This window comes from Varanus komodoensis, unplaced genomic scaffold, assembly GCF_004798865.1.
Source record: "Varanus komodoensis strain SLA01 unplaced genomic scaffold, ASM479886v1 scaffold9, whole genome shotgun sequence".
Taxonomy (NCBI): Eukaryota; Metazoa; Chordata; class Lepidosauria; order Squamata; family Varanidae; genus Varanus; species Varanus komodoensis.
Window position 1 is genome coordinate 16,027,690 of NW_025336598.1, and position 22,995 is coordinate 16,050,684.

Genomic DNA, 22,995 nt, shown 5'->3' on the forward strand with positions numbered 1-22,995 from the left:
TAGTACCAGCCTCCCTAGGGGCCCTCTGCACCTGAAGGAATACCTAGTGCATAAATGCATCGTCACTGGTATGTGTTTATTTCATCCCTGTGAATTGTACCGGGCAGAGCTGGCCTTTGAGAACACTTCTTCGTCTTCATCTTCCATGGTCATGCTTGCTGGGGATAAAGCTTACCTTAGCTGCTATAGCTGCTTAAATGATTTTAAATTTTGCATGTTAAGGATTTTATATTATGTTTTATTACCTTGTATTTGTAGTTTATGATCTCTGTGAACTGCCCAGAGAGTTCTAGCTGTTGAAATGGAATGGAATGAATCAATACCAGAATAGTCCTGATTTCAAAAATCTGGAAGTTGCTATGCAATCTCATTTTCAGGGTAGTTTCTTCATATTGTATAATTTCTGTTTCAACTCATTTTGCTAGGGGAAGTCTATCAGTTGTCATTCTCAAATGCAAAAGCTTTACATAGGTCAAATCTGTTTTTTGATGTTTCTACAAATCTGTGCAAATAACTCATAATGAGCCTGTGAGTATAATTTACAGACTGGACAAAGACAGGCCTCTGCCCTGAATAGTTTACACATTAAAAAGTGGCATAAACAAAAGAGTAAGGGGGAACAAATGGATGCAAGAGACAACAATGAAAGACTATGTGATTGCTTCAGTAGCATGTACTTAGGCTTGGTATAGTCTTAATGAAGAAACTTTCCAAGGTGGTAGTTATAAAATCAGATGCCAGCTGCTCAGAGGCTTACTAAGAGCAGCAGGTCAGGCAGAGTACACCATCACAGATACTCACTGGTTTTACGCCTGGGGGCTGACTTGAAAAAACACATTTGAGATGCAATCCAATGACTTTGTATGGAACTACTGTATGTCGCAGAATGACCCAGCCAGCCCTGTTCACTGAAGAATGCTGGGAAATGCAGGACCTTCTTCTATCTAAACATGCATAGGATTGTACTGAATGCAGCAGACCGAAGTTATAAGACATTATATGGAAGAGACCAGAAGGTTTTTCTGCACAGCAGCTTTTGAGTGGATGAAATATGGGATTCGTGTGTGGTACTCCAAAAGTCCACAGCCATTTTAGCATACCTTCAGACATCTAAATAGTCTTGCATAGGGTCACATTGCCCCTGGTACTGGCCAAACTGGGATCTCTGCTCTTCTCCCATGTAAAGGATTTGAGCAATTTTAACCACCTCTGCATTGGTCCTTGTATTATGTCCCAACTTGAATAGAACTTTGCTATTTTTCTAAAGCCATTTCCTGCCTTGGAAATGACTCAACATTGATTTTTATCCCGATGCGTTCCAAATCTGAAGTCATACTAAATCTGTCTAATAAATGTGCAGCAAGGCTTTGTGGGCTATCAGAGTACTGTGACATTCTAGCATATCGATTTTTTGGCAGAGCAAAGGTGTGGCAGAGTTAGCGGTAATGGAATAGCAGGGAATTGGGGTTTGAATTGTGCAGCTGAAGTAGCCCCAAGTTTGCTGTTACATGAAGACAGGTCTGTCAAAAGAACAGTAGCCACTGTATTCTCCTGCCATTTCTTTGGCATAAATTCAGAGGGATGTACGGGATTCTGTATTATCACATGTCTCCATGCAGGGCTGGACTTGAGCTGCTTTGCTGCCTTCAATGTTAACATGCATTGCACTGTCTTCCTGTATTTTTAGGGCAAACTGCACATCCTTCATTCCACACATAGCACACCAGTGCACTGTTGGCTTATTTGCACAAGTGTGAGCTCACACGGCTTTGATTTAGGATGGAACCAGGGCACCCTGGGCGGGGGGGGGGGGGTGTTTTTACTTTAGAGTAGACACAGAGCACCAAAGTGAAATGGGACCTTAGAATGGGAGATTTGGATTAGGTCTTCCAGGCCTGCTCTATCTACCTCACAAGTCTATTAGCAGATCAAGCGATATGAAGTAGCCAAAAGCAACTGGTAATTATTCATTTGTAGTACCTGCTATGGAAACAACTCTTACTGAGTTTCATGGTCTTTTCCAGAAAATACTGCTTTGATTATATGATTATTGCATGAAGGGAGATGTTGGGAGGAGAAACAGCTGGATCTAAGCCAAACAGTATCTTTGCAAACTAATCATAGGTGCACCAGATTTATGTACTTGAACTAATCTGTCAATGTCAGCTTTTAATTTATTATAGTACGTTCCTGATATTTTGTGTGCCTGGATGGTACTCTGACCTGCAAATGAAAAAAAAAAGGAAAGAAAGAGAGGGAGAAATGTGTTCTATAATATAGGTTTCCTCTGTTTTCTAACAGCATCAGTATTTTGCTTAAGCAGATTTGCTAGGAAATGACAGTTTTGAAAAATTGGACACACTGGTTGCTGGAAGCATTTCAGTTCCAGGCAATCTAAATGGTGTAGAGGGGATGAAATATCACTGTGTTTTAAAGATGACAGTTTTGTCAAAGATTCTTTTTCACTCTTTGGCTTAAAACAAATTGAGTGAATCAAGTACATCTATTTAAACCATGTGTGTGCTCATGGAGGAAAGCACCACCTTGCTTGCGGTGTGCTTTTCTGTGGGCGGCCCAATGCTACAGCTTACTAATTGTAAGACAAAAGACCAAATAATATAATTTTCTTTTATAATTGCTCATTCAGGGCAGCCTCAGATCCCAACAAACACTCATGGAACTGAGCTATGCTCTGAGTACCTGAGGGAACCGATTATGTATGATGGGTTTACGAGTGGCTACTTCACCCTAATGCTGCAGTGTATTCTTGGCCCATAACTGGAGTGTCCATGTGCCCCACCAGGATATTATAAGCCCAAAGTACAGATATAGAGAAATTCTGGCCATCTTTGATCAGAATCAATCCAGTTCACACTTCCTGGGACACAGTTGGAACCCAAACACTATCTGCAGTCAAAATCCATACATTTCTGAGCTTATGATGCAATGCAAGAACAAAAATGTGTCTGGAAAATGTGCATATTTGAAAAAGGCTTACTTTTGAAAAAAATGTGCACAATCATGCTTTAATCAAGCAATGGAAGAAAAGGCATATATTAAATGTGCATAATTGAAGCATACGTTTGGATGCATGAGAATATGTAATACTGTTTATGCATAAAGGAAAAAGAAAAAAGGTCATAATCTGCTACAGGCACATATTGGGATGAGCTTTGCGGGGAAATTTTGAGAATCGTGATGAGTGTGTGTTTTTCTGCTTCACGTACTCCTAGCTGTAAAGGGCTCAAACAGAGCATTGTATCCCACTGTGAACCAGTTTTCCATCCTCGTTTCTCATCCGTATGCAACATTCCATGGCTACTGAGAATGCTCAGTCCACATTGCACTGTTGCTGCTTTTTGGGTGGGTAGCTCTTCATTCTTTATTCCTATGGTATTTTTTGTGTACTAAATGCAGAAGATTTAGCCTGAATGTCATGCCTCCCTCTTGTTTTGCAGTGGCCCTGTTTCAATTCTATTTTTGATGGTACTCGCCACTTACATTTTCTATTACAAAGATGACACTAGTTTTCCCATTAAGCTATCACTTCCAGGAAATTCAAGCAACTGTAGCTCTTTGGTGTGGTAAGAAGCTTAGGGACTTTTGACCAAAATCATCCTTTCCATCTCCTCAGCACCTTTATGGAACCTGAGTTCCCAGGATTCTTTGGCCAAAGCTATTGCAGTTTAACTCTTTTAAAGCCTGAACAACTTTGCAGTGTATATTGATTACAAGCATTTTCAGCCACATTTTTATTTTCACTATTCTTTAAAAAATAATGTGCAGGGTCAAGTCCCTGAGAAGAGGATGCAAAACATTCTTTTCTTCATATGCTGCCTTTCTACCCAGGAGCCAAGGTGTTCTAAGGTATGAACAAGAGATGGTATAAAACATGGCAACTATTTTCCTCTCAGGCCATTGATGAGGTTCAGTACCTAATGGCATTGCCTCCAGATCCAAGTTTCTCCATTTCTGTTGTCCCTCACAGCACACCTGTCTTCAGGCAGCCCCAACATAACTAAGTGGTATGGTGTTCTGAAGTCTGCATGGGGGTCGTACCTCAGCTTTTGTAATGCTGCACACATGACCTTTTTGCTTGAGCCTGCCAGAGCATTTTCAAGTGAAAGTAATCCTATTGGATGAGACTATCATGTGACCAGGCTGTGGTCCGGAACGCAATACGTTGGCTCCAGAATTAGTCATACTCAGGGTAGACCCGCACAAATAAATAAGGCTTCTTTGATCTACATTTCCCATCAGCTGTACACACAACTGTCAGAGATCAGGGATAATGGGAGCGGTAGTCTACAATATCGGGGGACACCAGATTTGGGAAAACTGCCTTAGCTTAAGGCTTGCTGGAGATCATGATGGCAGCAAAAAAGGACTAGGAAGGGGCGGGACCAGAAGTGGTCACCTGCCTTGGCCCCACCCACCCACAGCTAGCCTCAGGATGGAGTAGGTGCCCATGTTTCTCACCTGCGCTCTGCCCCTGGGCAGGTTGGCTGCCATATCTCCCTTGCCCAAACCCACCCGTTCCTCTGCAGTCTGAACAGTAACTATTAGGAAGCATAACGTACATATGATGATTTTAAAATTAGTTTAAAAGTAATTCTAAGTATCCAGAGTTAACATAATTCTCTTTTCTTATTTTCTTCTTACCAAAATCTCACATTAAGGCTCATAAAATCCACTTCCATAAACAAAATGTTACTAGAGAACTAAAAGCCAATTATTTCCCTGCCCATAAAATCCATATGTTAATTCAGCTGAGTTTAATTAAACCAGTACATCAAGCTATACTTATAAGACAAAAGAATATCAAAGAACTCATCCCCGCACCCTGTTAAGAACATTGCATTGATTAAAGACCTGAAAAGTTGCAGAAGAAACTCCAGTACTCCAGAAAAGAAGGATGTAGTTTATTTGAGAAAATAATGGTAAGCTGCAAAACTTGCTTGTTCGGTTATTGCAGCAGCATATAAGATGCACGGTGAGTGAGCGTGTGCATCAGACTCACTTCTGAAACTGAGAGGACTTGTAAAAGCAAATTGTGATCCAAAATGGGGTAGAGGCTGAGAAAAACTGGCCTTTGCAGGGACTCAGTCCAAACTCCGTGTGGACTTTGGATCCTACTTTAAAAGTCTGAGTTACTGAGGAAGGTCATGAGTAACCACTGGCTGATCGCAATCATGGAGTCTGCTAGGCTTTCGTCATTTGCGCTGCTATAGTTCATATGTTTTAGAAGCACCAGGTGTTCATGTTCGTTGTGATTTTCTCTGTGTGTGGAGTGCCCTCCACCTGGAGTATGGAGGATCTGCTTGGGTGAGGCTTAAATTCCTTAAATATAATTTATGTGTCACTCTGATGCAGTGGTTCCCTGCAAGCCATTTGCTATACTCTTTATTCATTATTCTCTGAAATGGAGCTAGGTTATTATTCTGAAAGAGATCAAATGTCCCTGCTGTAGAAGGCACCTTGTCCCTTTCCATGGACATTTTGGGCAGGATGCTTTCACGTGCATTTCATACGGGCTTGCTGGATCCCCACTGGTCCGGCCATCTTGCCGTGGCACATTAGCCCCCTTGTTTTGCCCTCCGATGGGGCCCGGGCGAGGGCTTCATCTGCCGTATTTTTAAGGAGCCTTCAGAGTTGCCAAGCAGCAAGAGCTCCTTTCCTAGAGCACTGCTAGCTGGCTTGCTTTCTAAAGGGAACATTGTGGGTGCTTCTGGCTGCAATGGCATTTAAGGACAGGCTGCTTGCTGTAGAATTCCAGCTTCTCATTAGCATGCAGCAAATGTCATCCCGTTTGCCTCCAGCACCTTGTTTTCCTCTGGGATGTGGTGGTGAAGTTTCTTTTCCAAGCAAACCAAGGAATGCTTCCAGAGCAGCCTTATGTTGTGCTATGCCTTGCTGAGGAAGCTACAGTTTCTCCAGAAAATGGCAGCTCATCCACAAAAGCAAAACTAATCAGGGATAGTGGGTGACTCCAGCTCTGGACCACCCTCACTTTGGCTTGCAGGCCAGTTGTTGGTGCTGGCCTTTAAATTGGCTTAGGTCATCCTTGCTACAGTGAAAAGGTGGAATGTTTACATTGCTATGTGCTGTCAAGCCATCTTTGACTTATAATGACCTTATGAATGGAAGTTCTTCAAAATGCCCTGTGCATGACAGTCCTGTCTTGTAAATTCCAGCCTCTTGTTTCCTTTATGGAGTCAGTCCATCTCATATTTGGTCATTCTTCCCTTTCTCCTCCTGAAACTTTCCCTAGCATGATTGTCTTCTACAGAGAATGTTGCCCTGTGCCCAAACTATGACAGTCTTACCTTTGTCATTTTTATTTTAGGGAACACCCTGGTTTGATTTGATGCAGAACTTGTTTGCCTTTCTGTCAGTCCAGGGTACTCGCAAAGCTCTCCATCCGTCCGTCTGTCCATGAAATAGATTCTCAATGTCTGGATGTAGACCTCAGCTCAGGGAACCAAAGTTGGACCTCCTGGGATGTAGACCTCAGCACATCTTCTGACCCACCCGCAAGGATCGTTCTCTGACTTTAAGGCACTTCTTTCTCCTTTCTGTGTGGTTGAAATGCCTCATGTAAGGCTTAATCACTGACAGTTGACTTTTAAACTAGCAAGTTGTGGAATAGTTTCTCTCCAGTGTACTTCCCTGTATTACATTGACTTTTTTTTAGAGATGCTTGGCTTATTCTTGTTCTTTCAGCAAGGAATGAATAGAACCATGGATATTAAAAGTTAGTACAAACATGGGCCATTTTTTATATTTTATACCAGGCCATATGGAATGATGCTGCAATATAGTTAGCATGGCCATTTGACCTCTGGCAGGCCTTCTGGCATGGGATGTGTCTTCTAGTCCAAAGATGTTTGAGATCCTCTGTTTGAGGGGCTTGCTCAGCAAGGCTGGTATAAAGAGAAAAGCCATGTCTTGAAGTTGCCCCTCAGTAGCACCTGGGCAGAGACTGAGCAAGGTCACAGGATGCCTGGTCACAGCCTTGCACATGTTTGGGAAATGTGTTTCTATGCAAAGCATGGTCATAATGTACATCTACACATATAAATTAGCCTATGCAAAGTTTAGGCAAATAGGACCATATTCAATACTACTGCTCAGCATCTACCAGCTCTGTTGCACTCATGAGACCCCATTGCTTGTACAAGGGAAGGTCACGGTTCTAAAAGTATTGATTGTTCCCAGAATGGTACTTGCCAATGGAGATCCATTCTGCTAACCTGGCTTTTCCAGAAAATCACTTTTTCCAATCCTTTTAGATTGCTTTCAGAACCATCCTGCATTTATCACAGTAAAGCATTCTTCTGGAAACCCCTGAATTTACAGCTTCATTGGTGCAACACTGAAACTCCAGCTGGAAGCTCCTAAAAAGGGGTTAGGAAAGCTAACAAAAGATGCACAGGGGAAAGTCAGGGAAGGGGCATCATGCAGGACTCAGGAGAATCCCTGAACTCAAGCGGTCTAATACAGTACACAAATCAAAATGCAGCTATCCTTTGGTATGTGCTTTTCTCCACATGAGAACAATATACAAAAATGGGTCTATATAGGGGACACATGCGCAAAAATGTGTACATTACAGAAAATACCGCACAAATATATGCATGATAGGACAATGCACATAGAAATGTGTACAAAAGCTTTGTGAATCTGCAACTCATGAACTGATGTGGGAAATGTACTCTTGGAACTGCTAGGATCCTGTTGCACTAGAGTTTGATCCTGCTAGCCCATGCTCAGAATTGCATACTGCTCCAGGTCAGGTGTCTCCTTTTGGCAACATACAAGTGGTTACCCTAGATATGAACCAGCCTGGCCTCTCTGATCAGCTCTGACTCACTCACATTAATCGGCACTGGGAATTTTACCTTTCAGTTTGGTTGGCTCATACTTTATTTCCTCATGTGGGGAAGGGTTGGAAGAGAGGATCTTGCTTCTACGAGCTGCCACAAACGTGCCTGGACAGGGCAGCACCGTTTTAACCTTCCATTTGCTCATGCACGATTTTGCTTCCTCATGCATTACTTGGCCACAGGGACCTTCTGTGTGGAGTACCGTAAGGAGCTGGGAACGGGCAAAGCGGCTTTTGCCATTTTTTCCAGGATGAAGGAAGCAAATGGTTGTTGCTGCCGTAGCAGTGCAAACGGCCTGTTGCCACTGCAATTGTAGCAGTCCCTTAGGAATGGCTACTTGGCAAGTACGGTGTCAACATATCCAGGAAAGATGGTGATAGTGTGTAGAAAGCCCACGTCCCATGGACAATTCCCAACCTCAAGCCACTATTCGCTTTACATGCAAAGCTGGCAGTGTAAAAAACAAGAGGCAGTGGGTGGGGGGGGTGCATAGAAGCAAGAAGGAGCTGTTCCAGGCACCATCTGAAGCAGTGGAAAAGCACATCAAAACGCAAATAGCAATCCTGTTTCACAGTGTTGGGGAAATGCCCTTAAATTGTTCAGCATATTATTTGCATTAAGTAATGTGGTGGGTCCAGGGAACACGAATGAGATCATAACACGGCTACCCACGCAGAGAGGTAGTGTTCAAGACAGATGCTTCAGCACATGGAAAGAAACACATCACTTTAGACTCACTGTAGAAAAAGTGGTTCTGAGCATGCCCCACTTACCACGTAGACATTCTTTAATAAATGCACCAAAGAGTTCAAGGGAAACAAGAGTTCAGTGGACCTGTGAAATCACTGTGAGACAGAAGATGTACTGAGAATAAAAGCATCTGAAACATTTTAATGTATTACAAGAGAGTTTATGTGCATTGCCTGAGCCTGAACTGGAGTTCAGATTACCGTGGAAGTTCTCACTTCTCCAAAAGCTGTGATGCAAGTCATAGAAAAATAGAGAAGGTATACCAAAAAAGTATTAAGATGCACAAAACCCCCTATTCATTTGACAAAAAATGCACATTAAAATGCTTAATTCAATGGTGGAAATACACATATTTGCAAATGTGAGCACAAAATGTGTTACTGTGAGGAAAACATACACAAAGTGCTTGGACTTTTAAAATGTGCATGAAAATCTTCCTTGCCCCTGCCCAAAGCTACAAACTGATTTCTCCATTTGGGATAATACTAATTCATTAGTTCATTTGCAAGACCTGTGATCGAACTGAGAATATTTCTAGGCATATAGTTCAAGATTTTGGGTGGTTTAAATACACGGTTGTTGTTATAGTGTAGATTATGATTGGAGAGATATTCTGCAAGCAAAGCAATGGCTGAGTTTCTGGCTACAGTATAGTCATTTGGGTTTACTTTAGTAGAACTGAGATGACAACACACAGAACTAAGAATTTCTTTTTAAAGATTGTTCTAGTGTTCAGTACCCACACCAAAGAGATCTGCTGTCCTTGCAGATGATAATTCTCCCTCTGGCTTTCTATTTATGCTGACTGTGAATATTTAACAACATGTCATGTTTCTCACTTATTTTTTTAAAGTTTTTATATGCATCGTGTCATTTCATAAGAATAACTTCAATCAATAATTGGCTGTTTCATTAACCTGAGTGAATAGCAAGCTCAAACACAAAGACACCAGTTGCATGGGAGCTATCTAGCCTTTGACTTCACATGTGTTGAACCCACATTTTGCATTTCAACCTAGTTTAAACCTAGTCTCGCCTGTGCCCCATAGATACTTTGGACTTCCATTCCCATCAGCTTCAGCCAGAGTGGCCAATAGTCAGGAAAGCTGGGCATTGTGAGGACTGAGCGAAGATCATCATTCTATCCCAATCTCATCCTAGGCATGCGGTGAACTGTTATGGCGATTAAAGAATTTGCTTTTGAACCGCAGTGGCTAGTTGACACATGTATGGACAGTATGTGATTTCTCAACGGTCGATGTCTCACGGCTGTGTGCTTACTGACTCCTCAGAGAAGCACTGAGTCAGAGGCTGGGTTGAGAATGATATAAAGAATGGAGAATGGATTAATCATCTGTACATGGTCAAAACAACTTCCTTTTCTGAGTTGATAAAATAAACACTCCACAAGGCCATTGATGTAAGAGATTATGGGACATAATTGTCCTAAGCTGACAGCCCTTCTCGATTGTTTGCATAAAGGAGAGGGTGGAGCCTTTGGCTTCCCTGTCAGCCCCACCCCCTGGCTATTCACTCACAAAAAGGGCATCTGTGCAAAAGAACCTACATGTGTAAAGCTGGCATGTGTGGGTGGCAGGAAGCGTGGCCTGAAAGCTGATAGACTTGCTTTGTGTCCTTTCGAGAAGATGAACTCAAGGCAGTGTACTTTCAATGAGAAGCCGAATAGCAGCTTGTTCAGAGGCTTAATGAAGGCAGCAGGTCAGGCAGGGTGGCACGGGTACTACCTCTCGGTGGCTCTATAGCTGCAGCCTAACATGAGAAGATGCAGCCAGCCGTTAATATAGCTGTGTGGGGGAGAACAAGATATGTAATGCCAAGAAGTATCCCTGAGGTTTTGGCACTATAATATCAGGTCTGAAATAGTCCATCTGAGCATAGGAACCTTGGAATTTAAACACCTCTTTATAATACCTTTAAAAATGCTTGTTGGCTTGGGGAAAGGTTTGTTGTTGGATTGGGTATCTGCAAGAGGAGCTTGAAAAATCGTCAGTATCTGGAATTTCTAGACAATCAAGCTTTCTGTGAGTTTAACTGCCACAGACTCCTATGGAGCCAACTCAAGCTTGTTCTTTCAAGTGAACTTGCAAACCCGATTCCCAGCTCCGTAAGTGCCTGCTGGTTTCTTCTTTTGCCTTGTCTATCATCCTTTTCCCCTTTGTTTATTTGTTTCATTCATCTGACATCACTGCTCATTTACCTTAGTGTTTGGCTAGTGGATTTCTTTTTGATAAGCCTTTTAAAGTGCCACTTTTATGTTTATCTCATGCTGGATTAAGGTTTGATGATTTTCTAATTGAAGAACATGTTTGTAATAAAATACATCTGTCGCACATCGGCAAGAAGCCCTCTTTTGCGCAGGAGTCTAATCCATTTATTTTATGGACTCCCAGTTCTCTGGAGGATGTTATGAGCAAAGCACATTGCTCAGGTTTATTGCCTTTCATGTAGCAAAACAATGCTTAAAATCACAAGTAGGCCAATGGAGTGATCTTGTCTGATTTGCTGAAGAATGGACCCCCTGCATAAAAATTGTATGCTCAACACTGGACAGAAGTCCTATCACCTTGATATATTGTACAACGTAAGTTGCAATAAGAGTACAATCCAGTGCATGCTTAGATAGAAAAAAAAAAACACTCCTACAATTCCCAGCATGTTCCACCCCACCATGCTGGCTGGGGCATGCTGGGAATTGAAGAATGTTCTATGTCTAAGCAGGCATAAGGTTGTGTCCTAAGGCTGTAAGCATTATTTTTCTGGTCCAGCAAGGGCAGTTGGCAATGCCTATGTCAGCAAGGCTCCTCATCCTTTGCAGGCTGCCTTTTGAGCATTGTAGGAGCTGTCTGTGGTGCTGAACTCCATCTCCAAAATCGTTTTCTCTCAATGGGGCACTGCAGGTAGTTCCAATAAAATAAAATAGCTGCAGTGCACAAAAAGCCCTTCTCATATAGGAACCACCACCGTGGATACGGTGGTGTCTAATTCCAAAGAAACATCAATAGGTCCAGGCTGTAAGGATCTGTTTTCATTAGCTATGTGATTGTTTCTAGTATTTGAATGCATATATTTCTTGTGGCACATTTGGATGGTAGTTTCCCATCTTTGGAAGAACTCTTAGCTCAAGTCCTCTGGGAAAGCATGGAAGAGAGCATTTGCATGAAGTTCAGTGCATTCAGTGAATGCAAGTGTTCAAGATTACGCCTACCATCACCCTTTCCGCTTCTGACCTGATTGGTTCCATGTGTCATTTGAAATGGGCAATGATTTCATTTAAGGATGGGCAACTCTCTCCATTTTTGTTCCTAGCTTTTTTTGCCTGGGATGTTTCTCAATCTGTTTCATTCCACTTATGCATGAGTTTGCAACTTCTTTCTTTAACAAAAGTTCATATGAAAATTGGAATGCATTGTCACGCACACTCCTTCTAAACTCAACATTTTCCCCAATATACCCTATTGTTGCAAGCAGTTTTTCCATGTATAATGCTCCCTTTGTTCTCTTCCCCTCGTATATGCACATTTTTATGAGCATTTTTCCATCATATGCATTTTTGTATGCATTATCTTGTTCAGGGAACTACATTGCAGAATTTTGATACAGGCACATAACAAAGGCTAACCGCTTTCTGGTTCACATACTGATTTTGGAAGTGTTTACTTAGTAGGTTCTTATCAAAATGTGAACTGAACAAAATTCCCCCCTATCTCTAGTTAGATTGCTGGAGGGAAAAAGAAGCACTTCCCATACAGCTCGAAGCAGTGCATAATCAATACACAGAAGAGTCAATGGACCACAGCAGCAAACCTTGACTTACCCTGCATGTGATGAACCTTGTCCATAGAGGATCCGTGTGTGCAAACTGAGCCTGCTTTGACGCTGTCTGTGCAGCATGCTGTGTTGTTTACAAACTGACATAAGATAAGGCTATGAAGGACCATCATGGGAAATAGCACGTCTCGTTTCAGGAGCACTCAATTCTAAGTGCTGAGCAAAGGGCAGAGGCAAAAAATAAACCTCTTGTCATCGTTGTCAAAGATTAATTGATAGAAGCAAGGGAGAAGGACCCTTGGCAGAGAAACTGACTGCCATCTCCTATGCCTTGGAAGAGGGGCTTAGTTATGGTGGGATTAATGCTGCGATTAATTGGGTAAGGGAGAGTCAAAGTCAAGGCTGAGGGTGAAGAGCCCAGGCCCTACACAGTGAGTACCAGCTTCTTCCACTTAAGTACACCTTTAAAAGAAGATGAAGTGAGTGTCCCATAGTGATGCTTAGATGCTGCTTTATATTTACAATCTATGGCCTTTTAAACCAGGGTGTTGCACTTGTTTCAGCCTCAGGTCCACATTTGACTTTGAAGACTCTCTCCGCAACAGTCACAATCCAGGAGTGAGCAGGGCTGAAGGCAAGGGTGGTGAGAGCCAAAATGTTAGTGTCCTTGTTTGGCTTAAAGCATTTCATACCAAACAAAGCCTCAGATGAGATATTCCATCCTTTTGGGATGGAGAGAAACCTTGTGAATTCTGGGAAACCATCAAACAATTGGTGGTTGGGGAGAGGGGGCGTAATCTGGAGAAGGTGCTGTGGTTACCTGGTGAATGGTCAAAGCCTCCACTGCAAACCCAGCAGGACTGAATTTGGCACACAGGCATGAAGTTCAGCACTCCTGCTTTTAATAAACCAGAGGACTAAGCTGCATCTTCTCGGAGTGGCTGGTAGGTTCAATGTCCTTGGGGCAGTGTATCCATTCTGGGCTATCAGCACTATTCATGGTGCTGAACCTATTTTGCTGATCGAGTTCAGCAACATGGGGCATTCCTTCAAAGCTCCAAACAAAAACACAGAGCAAAGAAAGCACTCCAATGACAATGCAGCCACCAGCTTTTACTGTTCTCCTCATAGCACATAGAAAGTTGCTTTCGATGCTGCCTGGGATATTATAATGCATGATATGTGGACATTAATGCTTATACTTTATTTCATGTGGCCTCTTTCTTCCCATGCTAGATTCCCTCTTCTTAGCTTAGGGAACTGATCATTTCATTATCAGTTGCAACATCCCCCCCCCCGCCCTTTTTAGGACAGTGAAGCTACACTTTAAGGACTAACTGAAAAAGAAATAAAACCAGGCAAAATCTGCCAAAAGAAAAGAAATATAGGCAGACTCTAGTATGCTTCTTCCTGAATAAAAGTGAACCCGACTCTGTTTCCTGCTTTACGTTGCCGTTGTCCAGCTGATTTCATGCAATGTTCAGATGATGTGCAATCTAATCTAATGGAGAGTGTTGAGCTGTGACTCTCTCCTAAACTATGAAATCCATTGTGGTAGGAATAGCTTAGCTAAACCCTGCTCACATCCCGGTAAGCAGACATATATTTTTGTATTTTTTATAGGTGGATACTGTGCAGACTACGCAGCCCCCTGGCCACATTGAGGAATCGTGTAAAATGAATGTATGTGCTCGTAAGTGAAATATTTATGAACAAAGCTCCAACTCTTAGTCTATGTTGGATCATAAAAAGACATGTGACCTGTGTTCAGCAATGTCATACTAAGAAATCGATTCCCAAGAGGCGGGGTCACTGCAAGGCTCAAAAGACATTTAAAGCAAAAGTTCATTATTTTTCAAACAGACTCCTGAATCATTCTTATTTTTTTAAGAAAAGAATATATATGTGCAAATGAGAAATTCAAATTACCTCTTGGGATGATGGTTTATTTGGGACTGATACTGAAACAAGAGATCCGAAGGGATGTGAGAAAGGTTTCTGTAAGGCAAGATTGTCAACTGTGGATGGACAGCTTCACTTACCACCTTATGTAGAAGTATGAATCGGAGAGCAAGACACCCTCCCTCTGCAAACTGCCTCTGAGAAGACCGGAATGCTGTCAAAGAATTTCATCCAATTAGTGTTTTAGTTAGTGACTGGGGAGAGACTGGAGGATGGAGATGAGTTCAAAATGCTTGAAGTAAGAAATTAGCTATGCTGTGTAGGTTTTAAATAAAATCCCTTAAGCATGTGCTAGATCAACAAAGAAAATGGCATCTATACCTCAGAACTGATTCTGGGAAAATACATCAGAACAAATCCCATCATTTAGAAATGTTGATGGAAAAATATGGATTGGACCCTCTGGGTGTGCTGAGTAAGATGTTCAAAGGTTATGTAAAGGAAGACAAACAAACAAACCCCTGTTATAGTCCCTGTCAGCAAACTGCAGTTTCAAGTCTTGATCTGCTGAACTATATGTATTTTAAAATGTGTCACTGCTAAGTCTTGGCTTATGTATGAGGCTAGGAAGGTTACAGTTACGGAATGAAAACGGTCTTTCCCAACTTGAACTACATTGCAAAAGCAGAAGGTTCCAGTTTATTTAAAAGGGAATTTGCATGACATGAGCATCCTCTTTGCATTCTGATGCTTGTTAAGCTTAATATGTCATAACAGTTCAAAGACTATATATATCTAATGTTTGTAGCCACGAGATGAAAGAATATATTTGAACACATTTGGAAGTTAGAAACATGGGCCTGGTTCTCAGGTAACAACCACCCATGGGTTCTTTAAACCATGGGTTGTTGGGGCCATGTGAGAGTGAGCAAACATACTGCTCACTGTGGCCTTGATGCATTTGCTTTGCATCTTTTCCTCAAGCAGTTGGTTTATGTCCCTTTGATGCAGACCTGGAACTCTGAGAAGTTGAAAGGCAAACAACCCAGAGTTTGACCCCATTGCTTAAAATCTTGGATTATTTGTTCTTCAACAACCCAGTGTTCTGAGTTTGGATTTTTCATCAAACCACCCAGGAATGGGGTAGGATGAGAAACTGGATACAAATCAGTGGTAAGTGAGTGGGAGGCAATGTCCTTGCTTTGCCCCTATGTGGTCTTGACAATCCATGGGCTAAACTCATGAATTGCCATTGCATCTGAACCAAGGAATTCAGTTGAATGCAGATGAAAGTATGCGAATGAAGCTGGCAGAAGATGAACTGCTAGGAGGAGAGGGAGCAAGAAAGTCATCAAGCCCCTGAAAAATCTTCCCTCAGGGTTTTGGAACCTTGTTGAATGAGGTGGGTGGTAGAGGCTTGGCGGGGGCTGAGTGGGAAGGTGAGTCTCCATAAATTGGGCCGAGCAGTCGGTCATTAATGGAGTCCCCACTTGCAGAAGATGACTTTGGCTGATTTCCAGGGATCTCTGTTTGCCCCTCAGCCCTCACACCGTAACCCATCCTCACAAGTGACTTGGAAAGCCGAGGAGACCATTCAGGAGAGGAGGGGCAAGTCTGCTCTAACCTGCATGCTTTTCTGTGGATCCAACTCCAATTGATTTCTGTTCTGGTAAAGAAAGGCTGATTCTCCCTTTTCCAAACAATCGGCTCATCCAGATAAAGTATTTTCATCAACCATGCAGGGACATTGGAAGAAGCAGCGTCTATTGCAAGGGTTTTGTTTTTACTCACTGCTTACCCTTCACCTGTAAATTCACCTTATTCAGATACCCGGTTTATATCTGATATATTTATATGAAGATATAATGTTGCATTCATTAATAAATTGTATACCTGTACAACTACTTGACTTCACAATATGCCTTTTCTGATATTCAAGGTTTGGTGTTGAAGATCACACTTTGTGGGGTGCACTCTTGCCAAAGTTAAGCATGTTCAAGTCCTTTTGATTCCAGTGGAGAATATAAGTTTTCCTGTTGTAAACACTGGAACATAAAAGTGCTTAATTTTGGTTTAATCACCCTTCCTGTTTGTTTACTATGCATTATTTCTTTTGAATTAAGTTCACATGTTCCTTACTAGTTCCCCCCTCCCCCCACACACCCTTTCAACTGGTGGTTTGTCCATTCTCAGGTGGTGGAATCTATGATACAGTAGAAGTTTTGACCTCTTTATTGTATTAAGAATATAGTATCAAATTTCAGAGTCTGTACACTTCTACTACATTGATTTTTTTTCTGTCAGCAAAATCAATAAGTAAAATTAATTTTTTTAAGTAATCTATTCCTTCAGTTTCATTTTTTTGGAATTGTTTTGTTGTCATTTGTATATTTCTGTTTTCTTAATCTTGAAGGTTTCTTTTCTTTATTTCTTTGGGGGGTTTTGAAAATATATAGATACAGAAACACATCAAGAGTTTCAGTAGTGCAGATAGAATCCACTATGGCATATTTATATAGGGAAAAGGAAAGAAAACTGTGATGAAAGAGAAAGAAATAGGGCAAGATTTCCACTGTTATCATTTGGCCTACTTCAAGGCGACCTTTGTATTGAATTCACCTAATTCTGGTCAGAAATCACAGAATCATGGACTCATGGAATAGTGGAATTGGAAAAGGTGAACAAGGCCATCGGGTCCTACCCATTACTTAGTGAAGGATTCTAAGTGAAAGCATCCCTAACAGATGGCTCTTGAATGTCCCCAATATGGGAGAACCCATGGCTTCCCTGGTCATTGGTTCCATTGTCATATTGCTCTAACACACATGAAGTTTTTGGCTGGGAAAACCAGGAGCTATAGGACTCTGTGGTCTCAACATGCACAGGAGTAAGAAAATAAGATAAGAGCCATGCTGAGTCAGATCAAGGGTCCATCTAGTCCAGCATTCTGGTCATACAGTGGCCAATCAGTTGCCCACAGGAGGCCTACAAGCAGGGCTTAAGTGCAGCAACCGTTTCACCCATTTTCCCCAGCAACTGATATATAGGGTACACGGTGTCTGATCTGAAGTTAGCATATACCCTTGAAGACTAATAGCCACTGATAACCTCCTCCATGAATTTGTCTGACTTCCTTGTAAAGCCATCCAAATTGGTATCCCTACACCTTGTGGCAGTGAATTCCATAGTTTACCTATGCACTGGGTGAAGAAGAACTTTTATTTGTCCCTTCCAACAATCAGCTTCGTCCGATGACCCCACATGCTTCTAATATTATGAGAAAGGAAGAAAAATGTCTCCCTATCCAATTTCTCTCCTTTCTCCTTACACTAGACAAATACAATAATGAAACAAATGGCGCAAGGAAGCAAAATAAATATTTCACACACCTTTGTTAAACATAAGCTCCATTCCTGATTCCAGTCAAGCCCATTAAAAAATATTTTATTATATTTTTAGCTTAGGGCTGTGTGAAATCTGCCCCTTTATTTCTTTGGATATTTCTGCCTTGGCACATCTCGGTTTGCATTGCATTTGGGACACTTTTCCGTGAAAATGGATAAGTGATTTTCACACTACAGGTTCGAATAATTTATTGCACATTGCAAGTGTCTTTTTATCAACACTTGGCTTAACTATATGTCACATCTTCTGTTCAACCATGGATATGCCTTAGACTCTTAAGCAGTTCCAAATTAAGTGTAGATCCAAATTAAGTCAAAATTGGCTTGGCTCTACACCCACTTGCACATTCCAGGTGTGACTGTGGCTTCATTCGCAGGAGAAAGTCTGTTTTCTGCAGAGTTCATCTGCAGCATTCAAAACAGAACCATGCGTGAGGTCAATACTTTTAGCTTTTGTCTTTGCACTCTGGGATTCCAAGCTGCAGAAGCTTCACACCCCACTCTTGAGCCATCAAGTGACCACAGGTACTGCCTCTGATACAGCCTAAGTCCCAGGGCCTAGTCCTTGTCTACTCACCATGAGTACTTGCAGTTGAGGGTACAAATGACACCCCTTTATGTGCAGCAGCAGCATCAACCAAGAGTATTGCTTTTCTGTATTTCTGTTTAAAATCTTCTGCTGAAACATTCTTGCTGTTTCTTATGCTGGAATCATGAAGAACTATTGAACAATCGAGCTGCACTTTCACGGTGCTTAGCAGCTAACTGCCTCACAAGGAATAAAACTACTTCTTTTTGTCTCCTGCTACCACTCCAATAGGGAAAGGTCAGAGAAACAGTGGGAGATCCAATGAAGGAAGATATATTCCTACCACCCCCTCCAGGACGCTGCGAATGTCACAATTCACAGCACAGAGATAGAAAGGGGGAGAGCTCTTTCAAAGGAACATCTTCCTTCTTGCCTCCTACTGTTGGTTGATTGTTGGGTAATATTGGGGTTTTTTTCCCTGCCTGAAGTGAACAAGCAGAAGCTTGTCTGTGTGCCTAGTGAAATTCTAATTTATTTGATATTGTTGTGCAGAAAAAGAGTGTAGGTAGAGTCTGCCCATTACTTATCTCAGTTTTGATTCTTTTGATGACCATCTGGCACAGAACCCTTGACTGTAAACACCTGTCCATTTGTGTGGATAACAGCACGAAGCAATCCTAGGACTCTTAAAGTTAACCCCGACCCTACAGAGTGACTTAGTGTTAGTTAACCCTAACAGCCATAATAAAAGATAACATATTCGGATTTCAGTTGCATTTTCTATTACAGAGGTGGACAGAAATGTTATGCATATTACAGTGTTCAAGTAAAAAACCTGGCACTGCTTTGATTTTGTTGGTTTCTGTTTTGATTAGGAGCACCTCTCTGGGGGTACTCAGATGCACAAGAGGGATAGATCTCAACCTCTGATCCGCTTTGGATAAGAGTATTGAGCTTCTATAGCAAATGGCTGCCACAAACTCATCACAGGGATGCTTTACCTGGTGCCTCAATGAATCTCTCCAGCTCCACTTTAGCCCTGACTTGGTTTGTGACTCCCCTTCCTCCTTCTGCAGGTTTCCAGAGCAAAGGTGGCGCATGAGATGGGAGTTTCAGCCATCAGTGTAGTGGAAGATCTTATTCACTCAGGGTCTCCTTAAAAGCAAGGGGCTACTAAGGAGCAGGTATCTACTTGCAGAGAGAACATCTCAGTTGCAGATGTTGAGCAAGTAGGCCCACCTGCAGCCCCCTGAAGCAAAAAGAGAGATAGCTGGTAACATAACAATTAGTCTTCTCCAGGATGCTGGGTTAACAGCTCCCAAAGAGCATTTTACTTGAGGATAGGCAAAGAATTGGAGTGTGGATGGATTTTACAACATGGACAGGTTGTAATGAGAGGAATGTTACATGTTTGTGTTCCAAATCAACTAAAGCCAGACATGTAAATGGGTTGGATCAAAGGGGAAGTGGGTCTAAAAGGCAAGAGGCAACCAATGCAGTTCTTTCAGATGCAAGTACTTTGAACAGGTCTACATGTAGGCTGCCAAATGCTGCAGTAGCTGGAACTTCCTTGTGTGTAATATATTACAGTGATGAAATGTGGAGGCTATCCGGGTATGGTTCCCTATGGCCAGGCTATCCACCCTCTCCAGGAACTGCTGCACCTGAAGCTGGCAAATGGTGCCTCATTCTGCTGTGGCCCCCTGAACCTCTAGTGATAAATCTGAGTCCAGGAACATCCCCACATGCTGCCAACCTCTTCCATCACAGGTGTGCAACAGCATCCAAAACAGGTTCAGCACCATTTCTGTGGGCCTAAGAGATATTTGCTCACTGAGCGATCATTTCCTCCCAATTCTTCCTCCATAGTGTTTGTATTTACTCACCTTGTATCATCCTTGCAAGTGGCAAGGAAAAGAAATGGGGTTTCACTGATAAGACATCAACACAATTTTCCAAAGTGGGGCTATCTGGAAAAACATCCTGCAATTGAGTGTTATATCCTTAAAGGCCTTCTCTAAAGTTGCCAGTTTCCTAATGACAGAAGGTGAGGCACCTGGAGAATGGCCTCTGATGAAGACCTGAACACATAAGCAGGTCCATGTGGGGAAGGACAGCCCTTCCGGTATCCAGTTCCTCAGCAGTACAAGGCTCCAGAGGTGAGTAGTACCTCTTTGAATTGCATTAGTGAAGCTGTTTTGGAACTGGCATGCTATGTTCTTCAGTACTAACCTGGATTAGTAGCCTCAAAGCTGTGTTCTGCATGACTTGAAGCTTCAAGGTACTTCAGAGCTAGCTTTATGTATAATGAGAACCAGTGTGCTGTGTTGGTTTGAGTGTAGGACTGGGATTGGGGTGATCTTGTTTCACGTTCCCACTTCCCACTGTGAAGCCAACTGGGTGATCTGATACCAGTGACTGACTCTTGCAACCTACCACACAGGTTTGTTGTGAGGGCAGAATGGAGAAGAAGATTGTCTATTCTCCTTGGAGGAAAAGGGCTGTGTGTGTGTGTGTGTGTGACAAGGAACAAAACACTGCAGCAAACCAAGTCCCACATTACCACAGCATGGGCCACAATCTTGGCTGATACATCACAATAAACTGATAGAAGTTTGCAGAGGCCCAACTGAAAACAAAAAACACCCCACTTCGTGTATTCTTGCCTACACTGGTACACTCATGTGTTGTCCCCCCCCCCCCCCCCCCGCCCCGCAAGGACTTTCATGAAATGGGCAGCACAAGAATCGTTTTCAGCAAGGTCACACCTCATTCTCAGCATTAAAGCAAACATGAATCGCCCACACTTTTCCATCCAGATTTCTCTTTACTTCTCTGCTTCCCCATTTCCCCATTTTCAAGCATTGTTTCTTTTCACTACTGGCCCAGTGAATGGTCCAGAACTAATAAATCCACAGCTGAAATTATGAGCACAGCACTAGTTCAACTTTTATTCATCTCGGGTTTCAGTTTACTGCAAATGTGTCGCATTATTCTGCAAATAAACCTGCTGTGGTTAATTCTGTGTAATTGTTAGTGAAACCTGTAGTTAAAGGTCTTGAACATGTGCCCCTTTACCTACAGTTATGTGTTGCTATCACAGTAAGGTACTGACAAAGTTTTGAGTGCCGGAAATTAGTCATTTGTTTTTAAAAATAAAAATTCACAGTATTTTCTAAAGTCTTGACATTTGCATGTTCTGCTGCTTTTTTGCTGAGTTAATTAGACGATTGTAATGTCTGTAGGTCTATTTCTACATGTATACTAAAAATACATGTGTTGACTGAATCTACAGATGTGCCACTTTTAATTTGTCTCCTTTACTGTGAATACATGTAAACTACTTTGCTGTAGACGCAGACGTACATTTTGATATAGCATTCGGACAACATATCTTATTTCTTTCTAGGAGAATAATTATTTCCAAGGTCTATGAAAAGCTGAATGCTAAAGATAGCCTGAAAATATTAAAAAGTCCATAAACATGACTACATTCATAGTACAGGATATGATGAATGAATCAAATAACTGTATGACATTTGCAGCTTGCCTGTGCTATTCCAGTGCTTAAAATTAAGTCATTTGTTTTTGTTAGAACATATCAGAAAACATCTGAAAACCTTAATCATATTACTCCTTGACTCGCCATAGAGGGAGGGGCCATGATCTACTGGCACGACTCATTCTTTTGCATTGGAAGGGTCCCAATTCAGTCCTTGGCAGCTGGTGAAAAAAGGATCTCGGGTAGCAGGGGGAGGAAAGTCCCAAATATCAGGAAAGTTCAGAAGGCTAGGCTGAGACTTTGATGGATTCTTATCAGTCAGAATAAGTAGCGCTAAGTAAGACAGAATAGTAAAGAGTAATTTTAGAAGCATCCGATCCAAAGCCGGTGTGGAATAGAGGCTTGCTTCATAGTCAGACCATGGGCCCCACTAGTCCAGTGCTGCTGGTACTGACAGGCACAATCAGACAGGAATCTTTTCTGATCCTGTGGGAAAATCATGCGCTAGAACCTGGTACCCTCTACATGCAAAGCTGAATGCTGGATGTACAGCTGAAAGAGCTAGCCTCAGACCCGGACGCACTGGGCGACCTGGGCCTAGTCACTATTCTTTGGCCTGGGCTGAGGATAAAGAGCAAGAGGGTACCATCTTCACAGGTGGGAGCAAACTGTCAGCCATAGTTATGCACATCTCTTCACATGTGATGATCAGTGGCTATCAAAAGACACATCCAGGCAGTTCAACAAGACTTAACAAGCATCACTTTGGCTGCACAAACAGACCATTGCTCATGTTCACACATCTTTCTTGCTTTGTCAGGGTATGTAGGACCCAGAATGAACTGATCTTGGATAGGGCACCTTAAATTAAGCACTGGAGTAGATTTTTCCACCCTGGATAGTTTGATTATGGAGGGCATTGTGACTAGGTATGGCTCATGCCGTTGACCATAGTCAAAAAGGTCTGTCTACCAATGCTTCTCCTGGTTTGTTGGTAATCACCACCTACCCTCTATAGCGGGGGTGGGCAATTAATTTTCCTATGGGGCCACATGAGAAACTTTGACAGTTGTTAAGGGCCGGACCAATACACTTACAGCTCTGCTCAATATATACCTCTATAAAAACAGTAAATGAAACATTACAATGATACAATGAAAATGTGGAGCACAGAACAACACTATTTAATGAATATTCACAAAAACATTAACATTACATGAAAAGCGATAAATT

General features: G+C 42.1%; 1 protein-coding gene across 8 annotated transcripts in view; it reads left to right on the top strand.

Moving 5' to 3' along the window:
• Positions 1–22,995, top strand: part of PCDH7 (protocadherin 7) — a 400,111-nt gene that overhangs the window by 48,006 nt on the left and 329,110 nt on the right. The window contains exon 2 of one of the 8 annotated variants that reach the window (XM_044418138.1): positions 14,049–14,108. The exons of 6 other annotated variants lie outside the window; for them this stretch is intronic. In XM_044418138.1, the coding sequence (XP_044274073.1) occupies positions 14,049–14,108 (60 nt within the window). Of the gene's footprint in view, positions 1–14,048; positions 14,805–22,995 lie in introns of those variants that run through there. One more of the 8 variants, XM_044418142.1, reaches the window with a different exon arrangement.